Consider the following 20072-nt stretch of genomic DNA (forward strand, 5'->3'; position numbering starts at 1 on the left):
TTTGCTCTTCACTGTGAATGTGTTTTGGGTTTTCTACTTCACTTATCAATCACACTCATGGAGTTATGGGTGAAATCTGAAACATCTCCTAGTGTCCTATATTAGACTATTGTCTACTCTTATTCCAGATTGAATGATAAATTTGGAGGTAATGATTCAATTTGAGTTTTAGGGTTTTTCAATTCTCTTCATCAGTTCATCTATGCAATATTTCAATTTTTATATTTGCCGATCATCTTCTTAAGGTTGCATTTGGGGGGGGGGGGGGCTTTTTAGCTCTCCTGCTTAAAAGCAATTGACAGAAAACTGTTTGGTAACTCTACCTCCACCCAGCTTCTAAGAAAAGCCCCGACTTTTTCCCTTAAAAACAGAAGTAAGGTCCCCCTCCTTTTGGAAGCTGCAACCCGCTTCTGCACTGTAGTGGGAGAACTGTAGTTAAATGAAAATTTTAAATACCAGCCATTGCCCTCACTCTCTAGGACGAATTACACATATGAGCCATAAACCCTACTTTGTTTCCTACGCCGTTCTCTCCACACAATTGAACACAGACGCAAAACATTGTTGTAGATGGAAGCCATTGGAGGAAGAGCTTGATGACATGGCACGTGACATAGAGATGGATGTACATCTGGAGTTATTTAACCAAGCACATTTTTCTCTTAGAGGCGTTATAGAACGTACATTTGGAGTTTGGAAAAAGAAATGGAAGGTTTTAAGGAATATGCAAGGTTATTCATTTTCAAAGCAAGTGAAGATTGTTATTGCAACTATAACGCTTCATAATTATATACGTAGATATAGAAATCGTGATAGACATTTTGTCCGTATTGGAGAAAGACCTTATGACATGGCACATGACATAGAGATGGATGATGATGCACAAGAACAACATCATGCTCATGGTGGTGTACAAGAAATAGAAAGAATAAGGAATAGCATCACTCAAATCTTGATGAGTGCCCGCAATGCTTGTTAATGTATAATTTTGTAGTAATGATGTCAATGAAACTCAATGGTTATTTGCAAACAATAATTTAAAATTATGAATTCACCATAATAATTAGTAATGAATTATATTTAGAAATAATTTCATATAAGCATAATAAAGATAAAAATTAAAATTAATAGGTATTACTATTCAAATAAAGTTAAAACTTATTTCATGACCAAATTGGTCATTTATAGATAAAAAGTATAAGCCAGTTTTGAGTTTATCAAATACTTTATCATTGTTGAAGGAAAAACACTATTAGTGTGCCTTCGTTAAAGCAAATAAATGAATAAGTTAATGACTTTTATGGTCAACAGATGTAACGGATCAATCACCATTATGTAGCCTTAATTGTCATTGTAATTACCATTTATTTCTATTGTAATCTTAACCCCCATATAAAGGGGATTATCAATGAGATGAGTAGATTCATTATATTTTCTCTACAACACGTTATCAGCACGTTTGCTTTGGATTTGAGTTTTAACCAAAGAAAATAACACGAAAACCTAGATCGAAACCATAGCTTCGGCCAAAAAGAATTTTTGTAGAAGAAGATGAAGAAGGCAAAAAGCACCCAGATTTCTTATCAGGGCACCCACATTCTTCTTTGTTCTCACCGTCGGCACCCTTCCACCGCCGCTCCCCTCCATCGTCGCCTCGAATTCGACCCAAGAACATAAAGAAATATGTTTACCTATTTCTAGTATAATTGACAAGGTAATTTAAATTATTACATGAATCATATTTTCTATTCACTTAATTTACATGGAAATTATGATTAAATGGGACCTAATCATTTAATTTACTATTTAACTATTTACTACTCTATGTGGTGAATTAGTAAATTAGTATTCGTTATATGATTAAATGTGACCTAATCATATAATTCTAATTGTTTTGTATGTAACGTATCACTTGCACTATGACGATTAATGCGATGCGTGAAAAGCAACCACAATTACATGCAGTTATTTGGCAAATTTACAAATCTGACGACGTTTGACTCAGATCTGCGGTTGCAGACCTCGACCCGGCGACTCCTAAATCGGATCCGTCGACCCGACCCGACCCATGAAAAAAAAAGGTTTTTACCTCTGGTTATTAAAAAAATACCTCTTATGGTAAACAGTTAAAGATGATTATTTTATTACTTTTACCGCTGAGTGAATCATATTTACTATTCATTGTTACTGATCTCAATTTAACAACTACTGTGTAAATGGTAAATGTGCAATCCACTTTACTTTTTATACATTATTTATTACCTTTATTGAATAAGGTAAATTAAAATCAAATGCAATTTCATTACATATAATTAAAGTGACTAATCATACAAGTGTTGTTGTTTTTTGCATGTGATTTATTTATAACCATGTGACGAGCAACATGGAATCATGAGATCAATAATCGCTTAAATATGCAGTTTATTTGGAAAACTGACAAGTAAGATCTAAATTAGTATTGTCGATTTTATTGCATTTCATTCATATAAATGAAATTATATATGTTATATGAGTAAAGTACTCTCTAAATATTATTCATGTTATATGCTATGCTTTTTATCAAAATTTAATTACTTAGCATGTCATTAAATCGTGATGCTATGATTTAAATTTTTAAGCATTATATATTTATACATGGTCATTGGCATGTATTATGAATACGATAATTGCCTAAGTTTTGTAAATTACTTAACCATGTTAAATGATATGCTCTATTTATTGCATATGCTATAATTTTTATAATTATGTTATTTAGCATATGATATGAGCATTGTCATGATAACGAAATTTCATGATAATTTTATAATTCAAAAACAAAGAGAGGACAAACATATTCTTGTGATAAAATATTTTAATGAAGCATCGAAAAATACGACCATTTCAATTCTTGGTCTTACAATCCGATTTGTATTTCTTAGAAATTAATTAAATTGTATATTTTTACTGTGATAAAGCAACTTCATAAAGATCCAAAGTGGTCATAATGTATTTTGTTATGTTTAATTTTCGTGTAAGTCTATTTAGAATTTTAGACTGCGAAACTAATAAGTCGCGTACTCTATTTACAGTTGGTTAAACCAACACAACATATATTGGACTCTAAAAAAATTTGAGTACCGACATTCCCTACAAGCCAACTAAGGCTCAACCATGATCAAATTATACAATCATGTTTTCCTACACGTAACTTGGAAGCATATTTAAAATCTTGAATGACAAAGAAATGTCTCTCAAGACAAAGAAATGTCTTTAAAAAAAAATAGAAAAAATTCTCAGAACGAACTATGAATAATAATGAAGAAATAACCCTAAAGCAAAGGGCAAATATTATGAACATGTAGGTTCATACAAACCGATCCATGACAATTGATAACAATGTACCGTTTAAAAAATGCATAGGGGATATGATATGAGCAATGGAATGCCCTCTTACAAAAAGAGTATAAAATAATGAGAGTACGACAATTTGAAGAAAAAAATATTCAATATCAAACTACGAGGAGAAAACTCTTCAATTTAAGAGCGATACAAATCTATGTCAATTCAAAATGTTTCAGACTTCGATTACAATATGTCACTAATTTTCCAAGATATAATTATAATGGCTATTATATATGCCTAAAATTTCGGTATTCCAAGATATTCCATTTTCATGTCATACCTATATACTTCATTGGCACTTTATGTAACAAGGGTCAACAAGAGACAATCGAACCCTCATACGTTTTAAATGTTTTTATATCAACGACTTTTTCATGTGAAATGAATAAGTGATATTACAGTTTATTTCCTTTGCACTATCTTTAATGACTGTGAATGTAACCGAGTATTAGAGAAGTTCATAAGTCCATTTATCAAATATATAGGAAATTACTTATCCAACAACGTCAAAAGAAATTGACCTTCGGGATTTTAACATATTTGGGTTTTGACACGATTTACTGGGATACCCAGGTCGTGATATGTGTGTCTATATATTATATAGGAGTTACACCAGGACACTAATATTTTAGAAAAATAGAAGTAAGAACAACAAAAACAAAGAACTGTGAAAATCCTTACAATATAATTTAATGGAGGAATTGATGATGTGATTTCATTCCCATATTTCGTCGCTCCCCTAAGACGGAACCGTGAAATGTTTGATGCACAAGTATATGCACTAACACCATATTATGCTTCTTATATCTATTGTGATTAGGTATGTAAAGCTAATCATTCAAATCTTATCGAGCTCTTAAAGAAATTTGGATTGAGATCATCCTATGCAACGGACATGTATTGTCACTATGTTTAAGGATTGAATCAAAAAAAATTTATGTGGATTAATTCAAGCAACTTGCGGACACTTTAAATAATTTATGATATTGGTTGATGTGTCGACACGCTGGTCACGTGTCATCATATCATTCACTACTAAATCTAATATTACTTATGCTAGTTACAAACTCACTTGGTCTCACGGAAAATGACTAAAATACTAGTCTTGATATTGGTAAATGGTAATACACACCAATCTTTCCGTTTAGGGTAATGTAATTTTTGCATAAACAACTTATTACTCACTAGTTTTTGGATATCACCTTAATCATTGTAAAAGAAATTACAATCGATAACATCAAAGGATCGAAATACTTGAGCTCGCTAGGATTGACACAGATCTACAATCCTTGAGCTCAACTAGATTAACCTACGTGCCAAATTGCGACGCCACATCGCATAATGGTGAAGCCAACTAATGTGAATATATGTTCTTACTGGAGACGAGCATCCAGATAGTCCGCTATATTGCAACTTTGACAAGCGATCTCTTTTTCCACTAGATATGTATCACTTTCATGAGACAATATTCCCGTCATTAGGGGGAGATAAGAATAAAGAATGTTCAAGTGGAACGACATGAATTGTCGTGGTTTATCCCCACTGTGTCTCATTTTGATCCTCACTATTGCACAAGTGATGAGATCACAGATATTAGCTGCAAATAGGCTTGCAAGGTTCAAGGTCCTAAGAAGAGGACATGACGCCACCCAAAAGGAATTGGGCATTGCGTTGCCACCATAGATGGTGGCATGTTGGCACCATAAAGTGGCATAAATGGTGTCACAAGCCGTGGCTCTTCAAGGAAGAGGGGGAGACCACCTTATGTTCGATATATACTCGATTAAAGGAAAAAAGTGAGTTTGGCACAATTGGATCCATTGATCCATAATCTCAAATCCGCCTCATAAGAATTCTTGGATTTTGGTTATCACTGGGGGACGCCTCAGATGTTAGAACAAATCCTTGAATATATAGAGATCTCTACCAAATACAAACCACATGAGGATGTAGGATATTGAGTCTTCATATTGAACCATACTTCGTTGAGAAATAACAACGTAGTAATTTTGGCCCAATGGAAAGAAGTGATCCAGCATGAACTAAAGTTCACTAACAAAGAGATAGGTATTTTGGCCACGTGAAGCCGACACCGCAAGTGTAAACCCTATCATATATCTTTGTTAGGATGCGTATGAGAATTAAGAATATAGACTCACTTTATGGCGCGAGGTCTCTCACAAACGCACTGGAATCGACTACGAGGAAATATTCTTTTGTAATGGACCATAAAGAGATATTCTCGTAATGGAAGTCATTGTACTCCACTACCTTATTAGTTTGGTAGATTCTGAAAAATTGACAAATGCAGCTTATGAATGGTGAAATAAGGTATCTCTTTGGAGATCGAAATTAATAGATATACATGAAAGTCATAGAACAAACTTTATCCACCCAAGAAATGGTTCTAGATCACGTAGCGTTACAAAAGGAATTGAAACGTTCACGAAGTAAAATACTTGATTATGAATAGGGATCAGATGTGTTACGTCATTGCGTATTCAATATGGATTTGCAGTCTTTTGATGAACTAAAAAGATGTCGTCATTACAAATCCTAAGTCGAGAATGAAAAAGATCATTGGGAAGACATAATCTCAAAATGGATCTTGAGGACTATAATATTGATGATTAACCATCAATCGGCTTTTAAGCACTCTAAATGTTAAAAGTGAGGCTTCCATAACTCCCATGATCAGTCAAAGTCTTTAAAGATATATCCGTTTTCGTCTAAATAAAAGATGACGAATAAGTGTCAGGAAATGAGATTCCCTATACAAGTGCAAAGACGCATTATTGCACTTAATACAATATACTTGACTCAACCTCTCATTCGTTGTATAGCTTAGCGCCCACGCAACAACAATACCTAAAGGTTTAGGTTTATAGTCCCTATAAAGAAAAGAGAAAACGACATTATTAGAATGAATTGTATTCATGTCGTTACACATTTGGCGTAAAGAAATACGTACCAAATAAGATGCATCATTAAATATGCAAAAGTTATCAAAACTCTCATGATTAATGTAAAGATCAGGGGGAGGTGCAGACATCAGGGGGAGTCTAGCACATATATGTTAATCTTAAATGTAATAGGTGTGTTATGCTCTTTTCTCCTTCGACCAAGGTTTTATTTTCTCCCATTGGGTTTTGTTACTTTGCAAGGTTTTTAATGAGGCAACATCTTATGCACCATTATATCTTTAAACTCGGCACAAGGGGGAGTGTTGAAGGAAAAACACTATTAGTGTGCCTTCGTTAAAGCAAATAAAGAAATAAGTTAATGACGTTTATAGTCAACGGATGTAACGGATCAATCACCATTATGTAGCCTTAATTGCCATTGTAATTACCATTTATTTCTATTGTAATCTTGACCCCTATATAAAGGGGATTATCAATGAGATGAGTAGATTTATTCTATTTTCTCTACAACAATCATTGTTTTTTCCACTTACAGTACTAAAAAAAGTCAGTTTATCAAATATTTAGTCATTTTACTTTTCAGCAGCTTATTAAAAAAAAGTCAGTTTTTCTCATAAACCCAGTTGCATCAAACATACCCTAAGTCGATTTGAATTCTCTGTTGAGGTCTTGACTCTTGAGGATATTGACATCTCGGTTATCACCTCATTTGCGTCTTCTGCTTAAATTTGTGTTCTGAGGCTCTTAATTTAGAGCTCAAATGAAATGTACACACAAACTTGCATTTCTTCAAGTTTGGATATTATCATGGATTCATGGTTTACCTATTTGAGGCCGAGGCACATGAATATTGCACTCTGCTAATGTGGCAAATCATGGTCGGTAGGGGTGTTAATCGGTTTGAATGGTTCGGTTTATAGGTGATACCGAACACCAAACCGTTCTATTTATTCGGTTTAGTTCGGTTTGGTTTTTCACTTTTAAAAAAAAAAACCAATTGTGTTCGATTTGGTTCGGTTTGGTTTTTCTCTGGTTTATATCGGTTTTTCTTTCGGTTATTTTGTAAAGAAAATCGGAGTTTCTTTCCTTGTCTACCTACTTGATTCTTAACGAAATAAAAAGAACATGCGGACAGATTTGTAAAATTCTATTTACAAGATACAGTTGCTTCACAAATGCATACAATTGCAAAAAGTCACTAAACAAGTTATACCACATTAGTAGGCATGTTGTCGTTCCAATATCTAAAATTCAAAATATTAAATTTTGACCGTCAGATGTGATCAGCATATTTAAATAAGGATATGGTAAAAAATTCATCTAATGTTGATAATATTTGGGTCTCGATCGATGTGGTCAACATTAACTTAATTTCATCTAATTAAGTGAATTTGTTCTTACCCCCTCCTTTTTGACTAGTTTTGGTGGATTTTTTCATGCACACACTCTCACATATATGTGATGTAGCAGCTCGTGTAAAATTTTCAAAAATTTTACGTTCCAGGGATAAGGCTACCCATAGGGGATAATAAGCGTATAAAGGGTTGACCGCCTCGATCGGGACACAAACGTTATCGAAAATATGTGATTTTTTTACTATAACCATATTTCACTATACGTAACGCATCATGCGGACAAATTTGCAAAATTCTATTTATAAGATATAGTTGCTTCACAACTGCATACATTTGCAATAAGACCACTAAACAAGTTATACCACATTAGTAGACATGTTGTGGTTCCAATATCTACAATTCAAATTATGAAATTTCGACCGTCGGATGTGATCATAATATATAAATACATATATGGTAAAAAATTCACCGAATTTTGATAAAGTTTGGGTCTCGATCGATGTGGTCAACATTAACTTAATTTCATATAATTAAGTGAATTTGTTCTTACCCCCTCCTTCTTGACTAGTTTTGGTGGATTTTTTCATGCACACACTCTCACATATATGTGATGTAGCAGCTAGTGTAAAATTTTCAAAAATTTTACGTTCCATGGATAAGGCTACCCATAGGTGATAATAAGCGTAAAAAGGGTTGACCGCCTCGATCGGGACACAAACGTTATCGAAAATATGTGATTTTTTTACCATAACCATATTTCACTATACGTAACGCATCGTGCGGACAAATTTGCAAAATTCTATTTATAAGATATAGTTGCTTCACAACTGTATACATTTGCAATAAGACCACTAAAGTTATACCACATTAGTAGACATGTTGTGGTTCCAATATCTAAAATTCAAATTATGAAATTTCGACCATCGGATGTGATCAGCATATATAAATACAGATATGGTAAACAATTCACCGAATTTTGATAAAGTTTGGGTCTCGATCGATGTGGTCAACATTAACTTAATTTCATATAATTAAGTGAATTTGTTCTTACCCCCTCATTCTTGACTAGTTTTGGTGGATTTTTTCATGCACACACTCTCACATATATGTGATGTAGCAGCTCGTGTAAAATTTTCAAAAATTTTACGTTCCAGGGATAAGGCTACCCATAGGTGATAATAAGCGTAAAAAGGGTTGACCGCCTCGATCGGGACACAAACGTTATCGAAAATATGTGATTTTTTTACTATAACCATATTTCACTATACGTAACACATCATGCGGACAAATTTGCAAAATTCTATTTATAAGATATAGTTGCTTCACAACTGCATACATTTGCAAAAAGACCACTAAACAAGTTATACCACATTAGTACACATGTTGTGGTTCCAATATCTAAAATTCAAATTATGAAATTTCGACCGTCGGATGTGATCAGCATATATAAATACAGATATGGTAAAAAATTTATCGAATTTTGATAAAGTTTGGGTCTCGATCGATAACATATTTAATTATGTATATTAAAAATATCTATAAATAATATAATTTCTTTATAATATATATATATATATATATATATTCGGTTTTTCGGTTCGGTTTCGGTTTCCAAACGTCCCAAACCAAAACCACACCAAATCTTTCGGTTTGGTGCGGTTTTTTTGCGGTTTGGTGCGGTTTTGTTTTTCTTCGGGTTTTTTCGGTTATGGTTCGGTTATGGTTCGATTTTTTTTCGGTTTTCGGTTTTCAATTAACACCCCTAATGGTCGGTCAATAAAACAGATATATTGAGGACTATATATTCCTTTTGTGATGCATTGTGAACTATATATTCAAATAAATTGAGGGAGTCCAAAAGCTAATTCCTCACCAATCATCTGATTCCTCACCGTCTGTTTAACCACTATTTCTGGCTTTGAATTATTCAGTACAGTCTTCACTCTTCCACTAGTAATCGTTTTTTTCATTGATATATATATATATATATCTTCTTCTAATTTGCAGAATTACTGAATCACATAACGATGAATAATGGTGGTACAATTTAAATAGCGTTGTGTTGTTTACAACATATTTATCCTTCACGTTGTAAGTTTATATTGAAAAAAAAGGTGTGAGAATGAGTCTATTACTGGATTCTAAATTAAAAAAAGAAAAATTTGTGTGCTTAACAACTAGTCTATACAATTTCTGAATCCTGGATCTGCCTCCGGGTGGTGAGCTACAAAACAATTACGTAGCTAGGTGCAAGAACTTTAACTTTACCAAGAGTAAAGCACGTACTCTAGCTTTCACTTTAGCACTATCACATTTGATGAATTAGCAGTAGTTATTAGTGGGGTGGATTACGGGGCCGGGTAATTAAAGTTGCAAATTTCAATCACATTTGATGAATTAGACAGTAATTATTAGTGGGGTGGATTACGGGGCCGGGTAATTAAAGTTGCAAATTTCACAAGGATGATGAGTAGACTTGAGCGAGCAAGATTAAAGCACGTACTCTAGATTTCAACATCTGCTGCTATTTGTTTTTAATTATCTTCCATTATAATAACTCTACGCTCTCTTATCCGATTCATATTCACACTCTTTTTATTCGTGTCGATACATATAAGATAAAACAGAAGGGTCCACGCAGTTTAGATCCATTTCATGGAGACAGAAACTGTATTATTGTATTATTGTTTAGCAGAGAATAAAAATTTATCTATCTCGATCAACTTGCTTAAATGATTTATTCATATATACAGTCATTAAGGGATATTGCGTTGTAACCCTAGTGGGATCGATAGCCAACAAAGAACTAAATTGTTAAGCTTTGTGGGTTCTTTGATGATTGTCTTTGCTTACAATCAATTTGAACTGATAATTAAAGACGGTGAAGTGGTGATCAGTAAAGACGAGAGGAGGAATATAAATTAAAAAAAAAACTGAAGCTGCTTCTTGATATTAGAAGTCGTATTTCTTTGAAACTTAATCTGTTTGATTCTATCAATTGGAACCACGAACAGTGATCAATCTGTTGGAAATATTTTAAAATTCGGACAGAACATGGATCGTCACAAGGGATTGGCTGGTTGCACATGGATATTGTACCTTCTATCAAACAATGGAACAAAATTATTAGGATTATAATCTACCTCGTGGCTTAATTAATTGGATATTTCTTATTCATTCCAAGGTGCCTTAATTGACGCATTACAAATTTGGAAAAGCACAAAAGTAATGGTTACCACGTCATAATCTATTAAATAATTTGGAACTTGTAATGCAAACCTTCATCTTCGAACTATAAATACCCGTCGATACTACTCATTTCTTCCCAACCCGAACTCTCTCACTACAGCTATCATCAATCTCAGTAATCTTCCCCTCCGTTTTCTCAGTTTCCAAACACTTAACTAATCATGGGTGTCTTCAAGTACGAGGCCGAGTACACCTCTGTTATCGCCCCAGCTAGGTTGTTCAAGGCCTTCGTTCTTGATGCTGATAACCTCATCCCCAAGATTGCCCCAGAGGCAATCAAGTCCGCTGAGATCCTTGAAGGAGATGGCGGTGTTGGAACCATCAAGAAGATCACCTTCGGAGAAGGTGATTAGTCTTGTTCACATAGATCGATCTTATGTCAAGTATAAAATTTAATTTGTTGCATGCATGATATTTGCAGGTAGCTCCCACAGCTATGTGAAGCACAGAATTGATGCCATTGACAGCGAGAACTTCGTCTACAGCTACAGTGTGATAGAGGGAGCTCCAGACGTAATCGAGAAGATCTGTTACGAGACTAAGTTGGTGGCGTCCGGCAGTGGTACCGTCATCAAGAGCAGCAGTGAATACCATGTCAAGGGTGATGTTGAGATCAAGGAAGAGGATGTCAAGGCCGGAAAAGAGAAGGCTTCTCACCTCTTCAAGGTCATTGAGAAGTACCTCTTGGAGCACCATGATGCCTACAACTAAGTTTGGTTGATGGTCTAAAACTACTGTAGTGGGTTTTAAGTCGCTCTCTTCCGACTTCAAATAATGGTGTGGTTGTCATATTACTCATATATTTCCTGGTTTTATTTTTGTCTTTGTCGGCTCAATACTGTTTGGCTGAGCTTTTGATTCAAGAGTGAGTGTTGTATTTCTTTTCTCTTTGCAATAAACGAAATGAAAATCATGTTTACATATTACAATTAAAATCTTCTCTCTATAATCTTTTATATATGAAAAACCTTCTAACAAGTTCGCCTATGAATAAATTGAGTCCAATTATTCCTCAAATTTAACTGCATAACTAACTCATGTTGCTATCAACATGATATTGCTTGTATGCAAGTTTCCATATTTCATCTGCATATCATGAGTCTGATGTTATATATTATTGTCATATACCTAGAATGTTGTATTTTAATTCAAAGCTCTCCCCTGTTGATACCAAGGCCGGACTCTCGAAGTTTTTCTTTTTGGTACAAACGAGACCAAAAGGTTTAAGAAAGAAAAGAAAAACAAATACCTCTTATTTGAAAAGTACTATTTTTGGTAAGAATGTCTGTGTTCCTTTCCCTGTGCACATGATGTATGGATATGGTGTCAAATTACATCATTGAAGAATTGCAATTAAGAACAATGGTGCCAAAATATCTTTTTTCTATATACTTAACCCTACTTTGAATTATATATTCAATATACTCACCCATTCAAATATAGTGTGTTGTGTATAAATATATTTTTATATATACACATTGTTGGAGGATGAACAAAACGAGAATAATAACGACATAATAGAACAGAACATAACCGTTTATTGATTGATAATGAGGCCAATATATAGGCATTACATAACCACAATCAGTAGGATTCAGAGTCCTAATCTATTACAGAGATGCAAATCTATCTCTAACAGGAAACTTAATAAGGTTAACACACACAATGGTAGAATAGTAATTCTCTCGGAATGCACATTTATTTTTAATTTTCAATGTATTTATTTATTTATATTTTTTCTAATATCTTTTAACATACCATATCACATAAAATAATAAATATATAAATCAATAACATGTTTCGAAAAAACAAACATTGTAGCAAGTGTTCCTCTTAAGTAATTTTATTAATTTATTTTATTATTCAATATGAATAAATATATAATGACAATAATACCCCTTAAATGTATGACATGTGACTTAAAATTGGATTGAAAACATTAAATTTGATAGATATGGTGCAAATCGGCAATTTTTACCAAGTTTATGAGGTAAATTGACTCAAATGCAAGTTCAGAGTGTAAATCGGCAATTTTTACCAAGTTTAGGAGGTAAAGTGACTCAAATACAAATTCTGAGTGTAAATTGACAATTTTAACTAAATTTAAAGTGCAAATCGGCATTTATGCCGTATACAAATTAAGCGAAAATTAATTCAAATATCCAACAAAAGTGGGCTAGTTCAAGGGCCACCGGAGCCAATCTGGACCGAGACGACTATAAAATCTAAGACCCCACCCAATGACCCAATAATTCCCAAAATGCGCATCTCATATATATCCGTGGCATAAGTGTCGATTCCAGTAACTCCACCAGCGCACCAAGGAAAGGACATGTAGGTCATTATCACACACACCCAGGCCCCTTACCGTAATTTCCTGACCAATATATATACACGTCTCCTCCCGAAACCTTCTGGACTATTCCCCTTTCCTCCTCAAAAACCAAGCTCTCTCTCTACCCTCCACACTTCCCAAACCCTCCTAGTACGACGCCGTATTTGAAATGTCTAGCCACGGTGGAGTTTCGATCGGTCGGGCTCGGGGCGAGAACCGGTTCTACAACCCGCCCCCGATTCGAGAACGACAACAACTGCTCCAGAAACAGAAGCTGGAACAGGAGAAAAAACAGCAGCAACAACAACAGCTGTCCGTGTCGGTGGTGGTGGAGTCCGACGACTGTGCCACGTCGCACAGTTCCGGGTCGGGTCGGGAAGCCCTCAGCGAGGCCGCCAATTTAGATCGGTTCATTGAGTTCACCACCCCATTGGCTCGTGCTCAGTTTTTGCCCAAGGTAGTTTCAAATTCATTAATCAAATTGGTTTTCGGGCTGTTTTTGTTTAGTTCAATTGGACTGAAATTTTAGGAAAGTAGATATTTTTATGTGGCATTGCTGAGAATTTCCGCAATTTGTGATGCTAGGGACTTACAAATAGTTTAAAATTGAGATAGTTGTATGATCAATTGAGCTGATTGAACATGTGGTTCTGATGGTAGTGTTTTGTGTTTGTGGATGATAGACGAGTAGCAGGGGATGGAGGAGTCATCGGCCGGAGTCGCATCCCTACTTTGTGCTTGGAGACTTATGGGAGTCTTTCAAGGAGTGGAGTGCGTACGGCGCGGGTGTTCCTCTTCTGTTAAATGGGAGTGACTCTGTCATACAGTACTATGTTCCGTATTTGTCTGCCATTCAGCTCTATTTAGACCCATCAAAGCCTCCCACAAGGATAAGGTCAGCAGCAGTATGATAAATTAGATTGCTTATGTTCTTTCTCAGTATGTGTGAGTTCTTCTACTTGAGCTGTATGGGTTATAATTATGTTTGTAGCCACTGTCTTCATGCATTGTGTTTGATCTGTTGCCCCTGTTCATGTTTTAGTTCCATATAGTCAGATTTATGTGTTTTAAGATAAGTGTGTCATCTCTTTGGGCACACTCAACAAGCTACTGATTTTGATGCTGATTATACAGTATTCTGTATGCCAGCATCAAGTATGTGTTGATTTCTTATTTGATCAATTGTTAATTGTTAAGGGCTTCCTTGCATTTGTCTTGAGATTATTCCGTTTGGTCTTTAACCCTTGTTTAAACTTCTTCCCAATTATTAGGTAAACTTATAAGGTAATGACTTCATTTACTAGACCCTCTAGTAGTTTAAAGTCTGTTGTAAAATACCCTCCCTAATCTTAAACGGAATGCAGACACTTAAATATTGCTAGGTTGCTGAAGTTGCAATATGGTCTCCACTTCTAGTGGGCCTTTGACCCTCTGAGGACAGGAATTTAGGAATCGCAGTCCTTTCAAGGTATGCAAGAAATAGTGGCCATTGTAATTTGTATTAAAAATAACTTGTGCAGGGGGATTATGGTAATGAATTTAGGATTGATGTTGCAATGTGAGGTATCTAGGCATTGATAATTAAGTTCTTGATACATGGTAACTTGACATGTTAAAGGTTTAGGTGTTTAACATGGGGGCTATTGACAGCACATTGCAGAATTTGCATGCTAATATTTATTATGAACTTTATCTTCATTGGGTGAAACCAATCACATCTTCGGTAGTAAACCAATCTTATTACATAATTTTTCTTTTGTGTATCTTCTCACAGGAGGCATGGTGATGATAGTGATGCAGAGTCATCGAGGGAGACAAGTAGTGATGGCAGCAGTGATTGTGGTGCAGAAAGAAGAACAAATGGTGTTGTTGATAAAACTTGGAGTTGGCAGAGTACTGCTGATGTAAATGGCCTTGGTTGTAATAGAGTCTTACCAAGAGATAAACCCTTAACTGGTTCTTCAAGTGATGAAAGTGAGATCTGCAACCCTCCAGGTCAGCTTGTATTTCAGTATATGGAGCATGATCAACCGTTTGGCCGTGAACCTTTGGCTGATAAGGTAAGTATTGTCCCAGAACTCTTTACACAATTGAATCTCTTTTTTTTCTTTTTTTCTTTTTTGCTATTTTGAATCTATTAGTTAATATTCGTGACACAAAGTTCATTGCATCCAACAGATTCAAGTACTTGCATCCCAATTTCCAGAGCTGAGGACTTACAAGAGCTGTGATTTATCACCTTCTAGTTGGATTTCTGTAGCATGGTATGCATTTATTTTCGTATTTACTGGTAGTACACATACAGGAAGGATTCTCATTTGAATATGGATCTAAAGTTGTTGCTATGTGCATTCTTAAATTAAGGTATCCAATATATCGGATACCAACAGGTCCGACATTACAGAGCTTGGATGCTTGTTTCTTGACCTTTCACTCCCTGTCGACTCCCTTAAAAGGTACATTTTTCTGTCCTAACTGGTGTGTGCAAACTATACATGCACTTCCTCTTTTTGAAATTTCAATGTGGTTATAACATTGATTTGTGCAGGTACAAGCACTGATAGGCTTCGTCCCAGCGGTGCACGACCTAGAGAGGTTCAAAATGCCAGCTACAAACTCTTGTTGCCAACCTTTGGATTGGCTTCCTACAAGTTTAAGGGTTCCTTTTGGAACCCAAATGGAGTTTATGAGTCTCAAAAGGTAAATTCCCTATTGCAAGCAGCTGAGAACTGGCTCAGGCTATTGCATGTTCATCACCCTGATTTTAACTTCTTTGTGTCGCACAATACACTTCGAAGGTGATGAGAGCTGGTGCTCGTCAGCTTTAAGTTATCATCCCAGTGCGTGACACGGGATATAATCTACTTTTAAGGATCGTATTCACTGGCCCGTTTTTCATGTTAGTGGTTGGATAACAATGTACGCACTCCTATCCTTAAATTATGTAGATTTGCATCAAAGCAAAGTTGAGTGTGGTTGTGGCTTTTCTGAAGGCTCGAGATGAAACTGTGATTTAAAGGCCTTTTATTGGGAAGTGTGTGATTCAAAATGGGCATCATGTATTTTGGATCAGGGATTTTGATGAGTACTCGTACTTTGTTTGCGATTTCCAGCTTAAGATGATATGATCCTTCAGGGACATGTCACTGGGTTTTTACTTTTATTACTATTTAGATGATGAAGAAAAAAGTTTGCTAGTTCTTGTACATCTATGATCTATGTATAGGTGTTATTCCTTTCGTACGTTTTACTCTTATTGTACGAATCGACAGATAAATTCAACAAGAAAATCTTATGTACCTTTCCTTCTATGATTTGTTCACTTGATGATCTAGATTGCTTACTGTCATTAATTTTTTGGCTACCTTGTGCTACTAGCCAGCGCATAGATTGGTCAGAGGCTCCTGCCTAATTTTATCAAAGGAACACGGTCCATACCCTATCTCAGATGGTCTTCCAGGGTTAGGCTGTGTTGTACTTGTACTGGTTTAGAACGCATGAGTATTATACATTAGGCATCCGCATTCTGTCAATACGAGAAAGAACAAATTTGAGGCATAGAGCGAGATGCATTCATGCATCGCTTGAAACCTGTTAGATGGTATACATTACAACCTTAGGTTTGTCCCTCATTAGCAAGCCAGCTTGATCCTTCTCATTTCCAGCATAGCAGTGTGCACAGATCTAGTCAGGATGTAATGATAGCACATAGGTTCAATAGATCTTTCCCTTGACTACAGTAGATATTGAAAGTTCTTAAACCTTTTCCCCAATTCCCCACTACTGACTTACTGGGCAATGTTGAATTTATCTTCTTTAACAGTTACATATTGGGGGCAGCTTCTGTCAACAAGCTCTCGTAGCTCAGTTGGTTAGAGCACCCGTTTAGTAAGCGGGAGGTCTTGAGTTCAACTCTCAACGAGAGCAACTGAATAGCTTTTTTTTCTCCTAGCTTAAGCTGAAAGCCTGAAGGTAGCTGTAGATCTGTCTTTGTCCCAACAACGCGTACTACTTCCGGTTTTGTTAGCCTCCAAATCAGTACACTTATGTATCAATCGTCAGTTAGTTCTTATCGAAGTGCTCCTTGTGCACTAGATAAGTTTAAACATTGAAAGAGTAGAAAGGGAGCTCTAGATGATAAGTTGTTATTTTCATATAACTAGGTACAATACAAATACATAGTTGTTCTCTTCTAACTATTACCAGTTGTTACATAAATAGAACCACCTTTTTCCCGTCTTACACTAGGGCTCTGGGTCCTGACTTAGGATTGGCCATAACTGCTAGCCGCTTTTAACTCATAAGTCATCAAGAATGGTGGACATCAGCAATCCTTGGACAAATTTACACTTCCGAGCCTTCTCCTCTTGATCTTTAGTTGATAGAGGTGGTTGTTGCACAATTCTGTAACCACAATTAAGTGTTGAAATTAGGATACCATAATAAATTCGCTATAATAGACGCGCAAAAGTGCTAGAAGATTCCTAAAACCAATGCCTTGATAGATAGGGTTCTCAATTTCACATAATGCAACGAAGAAAAAGAAACGACCAAGTGTAATGATCATACCTTTCTGAGGACTCTTCTTTTATGTTTTCCTTCATGAAAGGCGCTTCAACTAAAGGATGGGGTTGTTCACTCACATGTTCATCAGGGGCATTGTATATAAAAGAAGACAACAGAGGATCAGGTTCTGTATTTGAGGGAAATGCAAATGAAGACCCTCCCAGAAGGGCTTGCAGACTTCCTTCTCTCAGCTCTTTCCTTAATATTGAAAATGTTGAATTAGATCCCCTGCGGAATTTCCTTTTGCGCTGAACGTAATGGATAGTTAAGGAACACATCACTTTCACTGAGACTCGAGCGCTAAAACATGTATAGATCATCAACACACATGGAAGGAAAAGCTACTATATGGATGGAAATAAGTAGTCAATGTAATAGAAAAGAAAATGGGTGGATGCAGATCATGAATCACGATGATTGCACCAAGTAATAAAAACAAGGGGCGGTAAGTTTTTATCATCCTGGCGCCGGCTGTGTGCACGGATACATGAAAGAAAGCGTACCAGCTTATTCTAAAAACTGATCTAAATTAAATGAGGATAAGAAAGACTTTCTTAAGACTGAATTTGAGACATTCAACTTTCTAATCCCCCCCCCCCTCTTTTGAAGTAGAGCTAAACATCTTAATTTAACTACACCTAATAACCGCACATGGAAGTTTCTAGTGATGCACCGAGTATTAACATCTACCACAAACAAAGCAAGCACAAATATATCCAAAACCAGATCGAAATTCAAAAGGATATCTTTAACAAACTCCCGTGTTGCGTGGTAATATGGGTGACAAGATTTGCTCCAACCCTCTTTGCACAAACTGGACAGACCTGTAATAGAACAAAGTCAAGGTTAAAACACTTAATGATAAGGAGCAGGATCATATACAAGACATTGAAAGAAGTTCATACTCCATTGATAGGTACCAGATGCTTGTCTAGTGACGAACACATTTCACATCAATATTACAACACAAAAGGAAAAACACAATTTGCTTAGTAAAAGTCTAACAAAATTTGATTGTATTAATGATCAACTCTCGTCTCATCATCAACTTGATCACCCCACTCCACAAACTCGCATCTGAAACCTACTCAATCAAACTCAATGCAAATTCATGTCAAAGACAAACAACTCTTTCGCAACCACAGCCACAGCTTATCAAAAAGACACCATAACACTCATACGGTACCGAAACACTACCTAAATCACAAACTACAGAAACAAACACTCCAAAATCCTTCCTTTCTAACCTAAACCGAAACCAAAACCCACCACAGAAACTCTTACACTGACATCCACAGCTAACAAAACACATCCCCAAAGCTCAAAAACACTCAAAAGCTTCCATCTTTACACATTGCTAACAAAACATCAAGCTCCAACCAGCCAATTAACGCACAAAGCTTCAAACTTGAACTTAAAAAACAAAAACAAAAAATAAAAGAAAACGACATACCCCATTCTTAGCCTCAATAGGATGCTCCTCATCGATGTGACAACAAAGCCCAACGACATCAAAATCCTCAGCGCAAAAAGGACATAAAAACTCAGCCTTTATCTCATCGTCTCCCTCCATCTCCTCGTGCCCGAACAGATCTGAAATCCCAACACAAAACCCCATCAAACCCAAAATTCAAAACCACAAAAAGAACCAAACTTTACAAACAAACCAAACAAAAAAACACGAACCGGATCGAGACTGGTACCGCCTGGCGTTGGATGATGAGAACAGATTGCTCCACGAATCAGAGTCCATGATGATGTATTGACTCGGTACCCTTGGGGAATTCAATTAGGCCAAATTGAAACCCTAGAGATTGAAGGAGAGGAAAGAGAGAGATAAAAAGGCGAGTGTGAGCGAGTGAGAGGCAGCGACCAAGAAATTGCGTGTGAGACAGAACACAAGCAGAGACTCTCTACCCAACTCGCGCAAGGGGTTGGTGCAACTTTTTATAGTTTGGTTTTTGGCGCAAACGCCCATTGGCTTTGAGGTGAATTACGTTGCTGCCACTAACTACCTGAGAACCATACGATTTTTCATTACCATCTGCTGAGGTTTCATTGGACTCTCGTCGTGTCTCTTCCCTCCGTCACTCACACGTGTGGGAATCCTTATTTTTGTATTTTGTTTTTTGAAAAAGGAAACTTTCTACTTAAGCTTTTTCATGTGGTTGGATGCGTTTTATTTAGTTCAAAGACTTCAACATAGGTCATCAATTGGCCCACTGCCTTTTTATGGGCCTAGGTCCGGCCCGGCCCGATGAA

General features: G+C 35.9%; 3 protein-coding genes and 1 non-coding gene across 4 annotated transcripts; 3 read left to right on the forward strand and 1 right to left on the reverse strand.

Moving 5' to 3' along the window:
• Positions 1–10986: 10986 nt before the first annotated feature.
• LOC126789930 (major strawberry allergen Fra a 1-3-like) lies at positions 10987–11844 on the forward strand. The gene is made up of 2 exons (XM_050516012.1): positions 10987–11254; positions 11331–11844. Exons 1-2 carry the CDS (start codon positions 11071–11073, stop codon positions 11618–11620), a joined length of 474 nt encoding a protein of 157 aa, XP_050371969.1. The 5' UTR covers positions 10987–11070; the 3' UTR covers positions 11621–11844.
• A 1483-nt stretch (positions 11845–13327) lies between these two features.
• On the forward strand, positions 13328–16553 carry LOC126790881 (uncharacterized). The gene is made up of 6 exons (XM_050517246.1): positions 13328–13701; positions 13928–14139; positions 15019–15304; positions 15423–15508; positions 15609–15700; positions 15793–16553. The coding sequence occupies exons 1-6, from the start codon at positions 13414–13416 to the stop codon at positions 16044–16046; spliced, it is 1218 nt and encodes a 405-aa protein (XP_050373203.1). The 5' UTR covers positions 13328–13413; the 3' UTR covers positions 16047–16553.
• A 544-nt stretch (positions 16554–17097) lies between these two features.
• On the forward strand, positions 17098–17171 carry TRNAT-AGU (transfer RNA threonine (anticodon AGU)). Its single transcript has one exon. It is a non-coding gene; the product is annotated as a tRNA-Thr (tRNA).
• Positions 17172–17382: 211 nt separating this feature from the next.
• LOC126790230 (protein DEHYDRATION-INDUCED 19 homolog 4-like) lies at positions 17383–19727 on the reverse strand. Its single transcript, XM_050516392.1, has 5 exons — positions 19497–19727; positions 19264–19403; positions 18557–18634; positions 17814–18064; positions 17383–17648 (listed from the first exon to the last, which is right to left on the reverse strand). The coding sequence occupies exons 1-5, from the start codon at positions 19561–19563 to the stop codon at positions 17543–17545; spliced, it is 642 nt and encodes a 213-aa protein (XP_050372349.1). The 5' UTR covers positions 19564–19727; the 3' UTR covers positions 17383–17542.
• Positions 19728–20072: the final 345 nt, after the last annotated feature.

Source organism: Argentina anserina, chromosome 4, assembly GCF_933775445.1.
Source record: "Argentina anserina chromosome 4, drPotAnse1.1, whole genome shotgun sequence".
Lineage (NCBI taxonomy): Eukaryota > Viridiplantae > Streptophyta > Magnoliopsida > Rosales > Rosaceae > Argentina > Argentina anserina.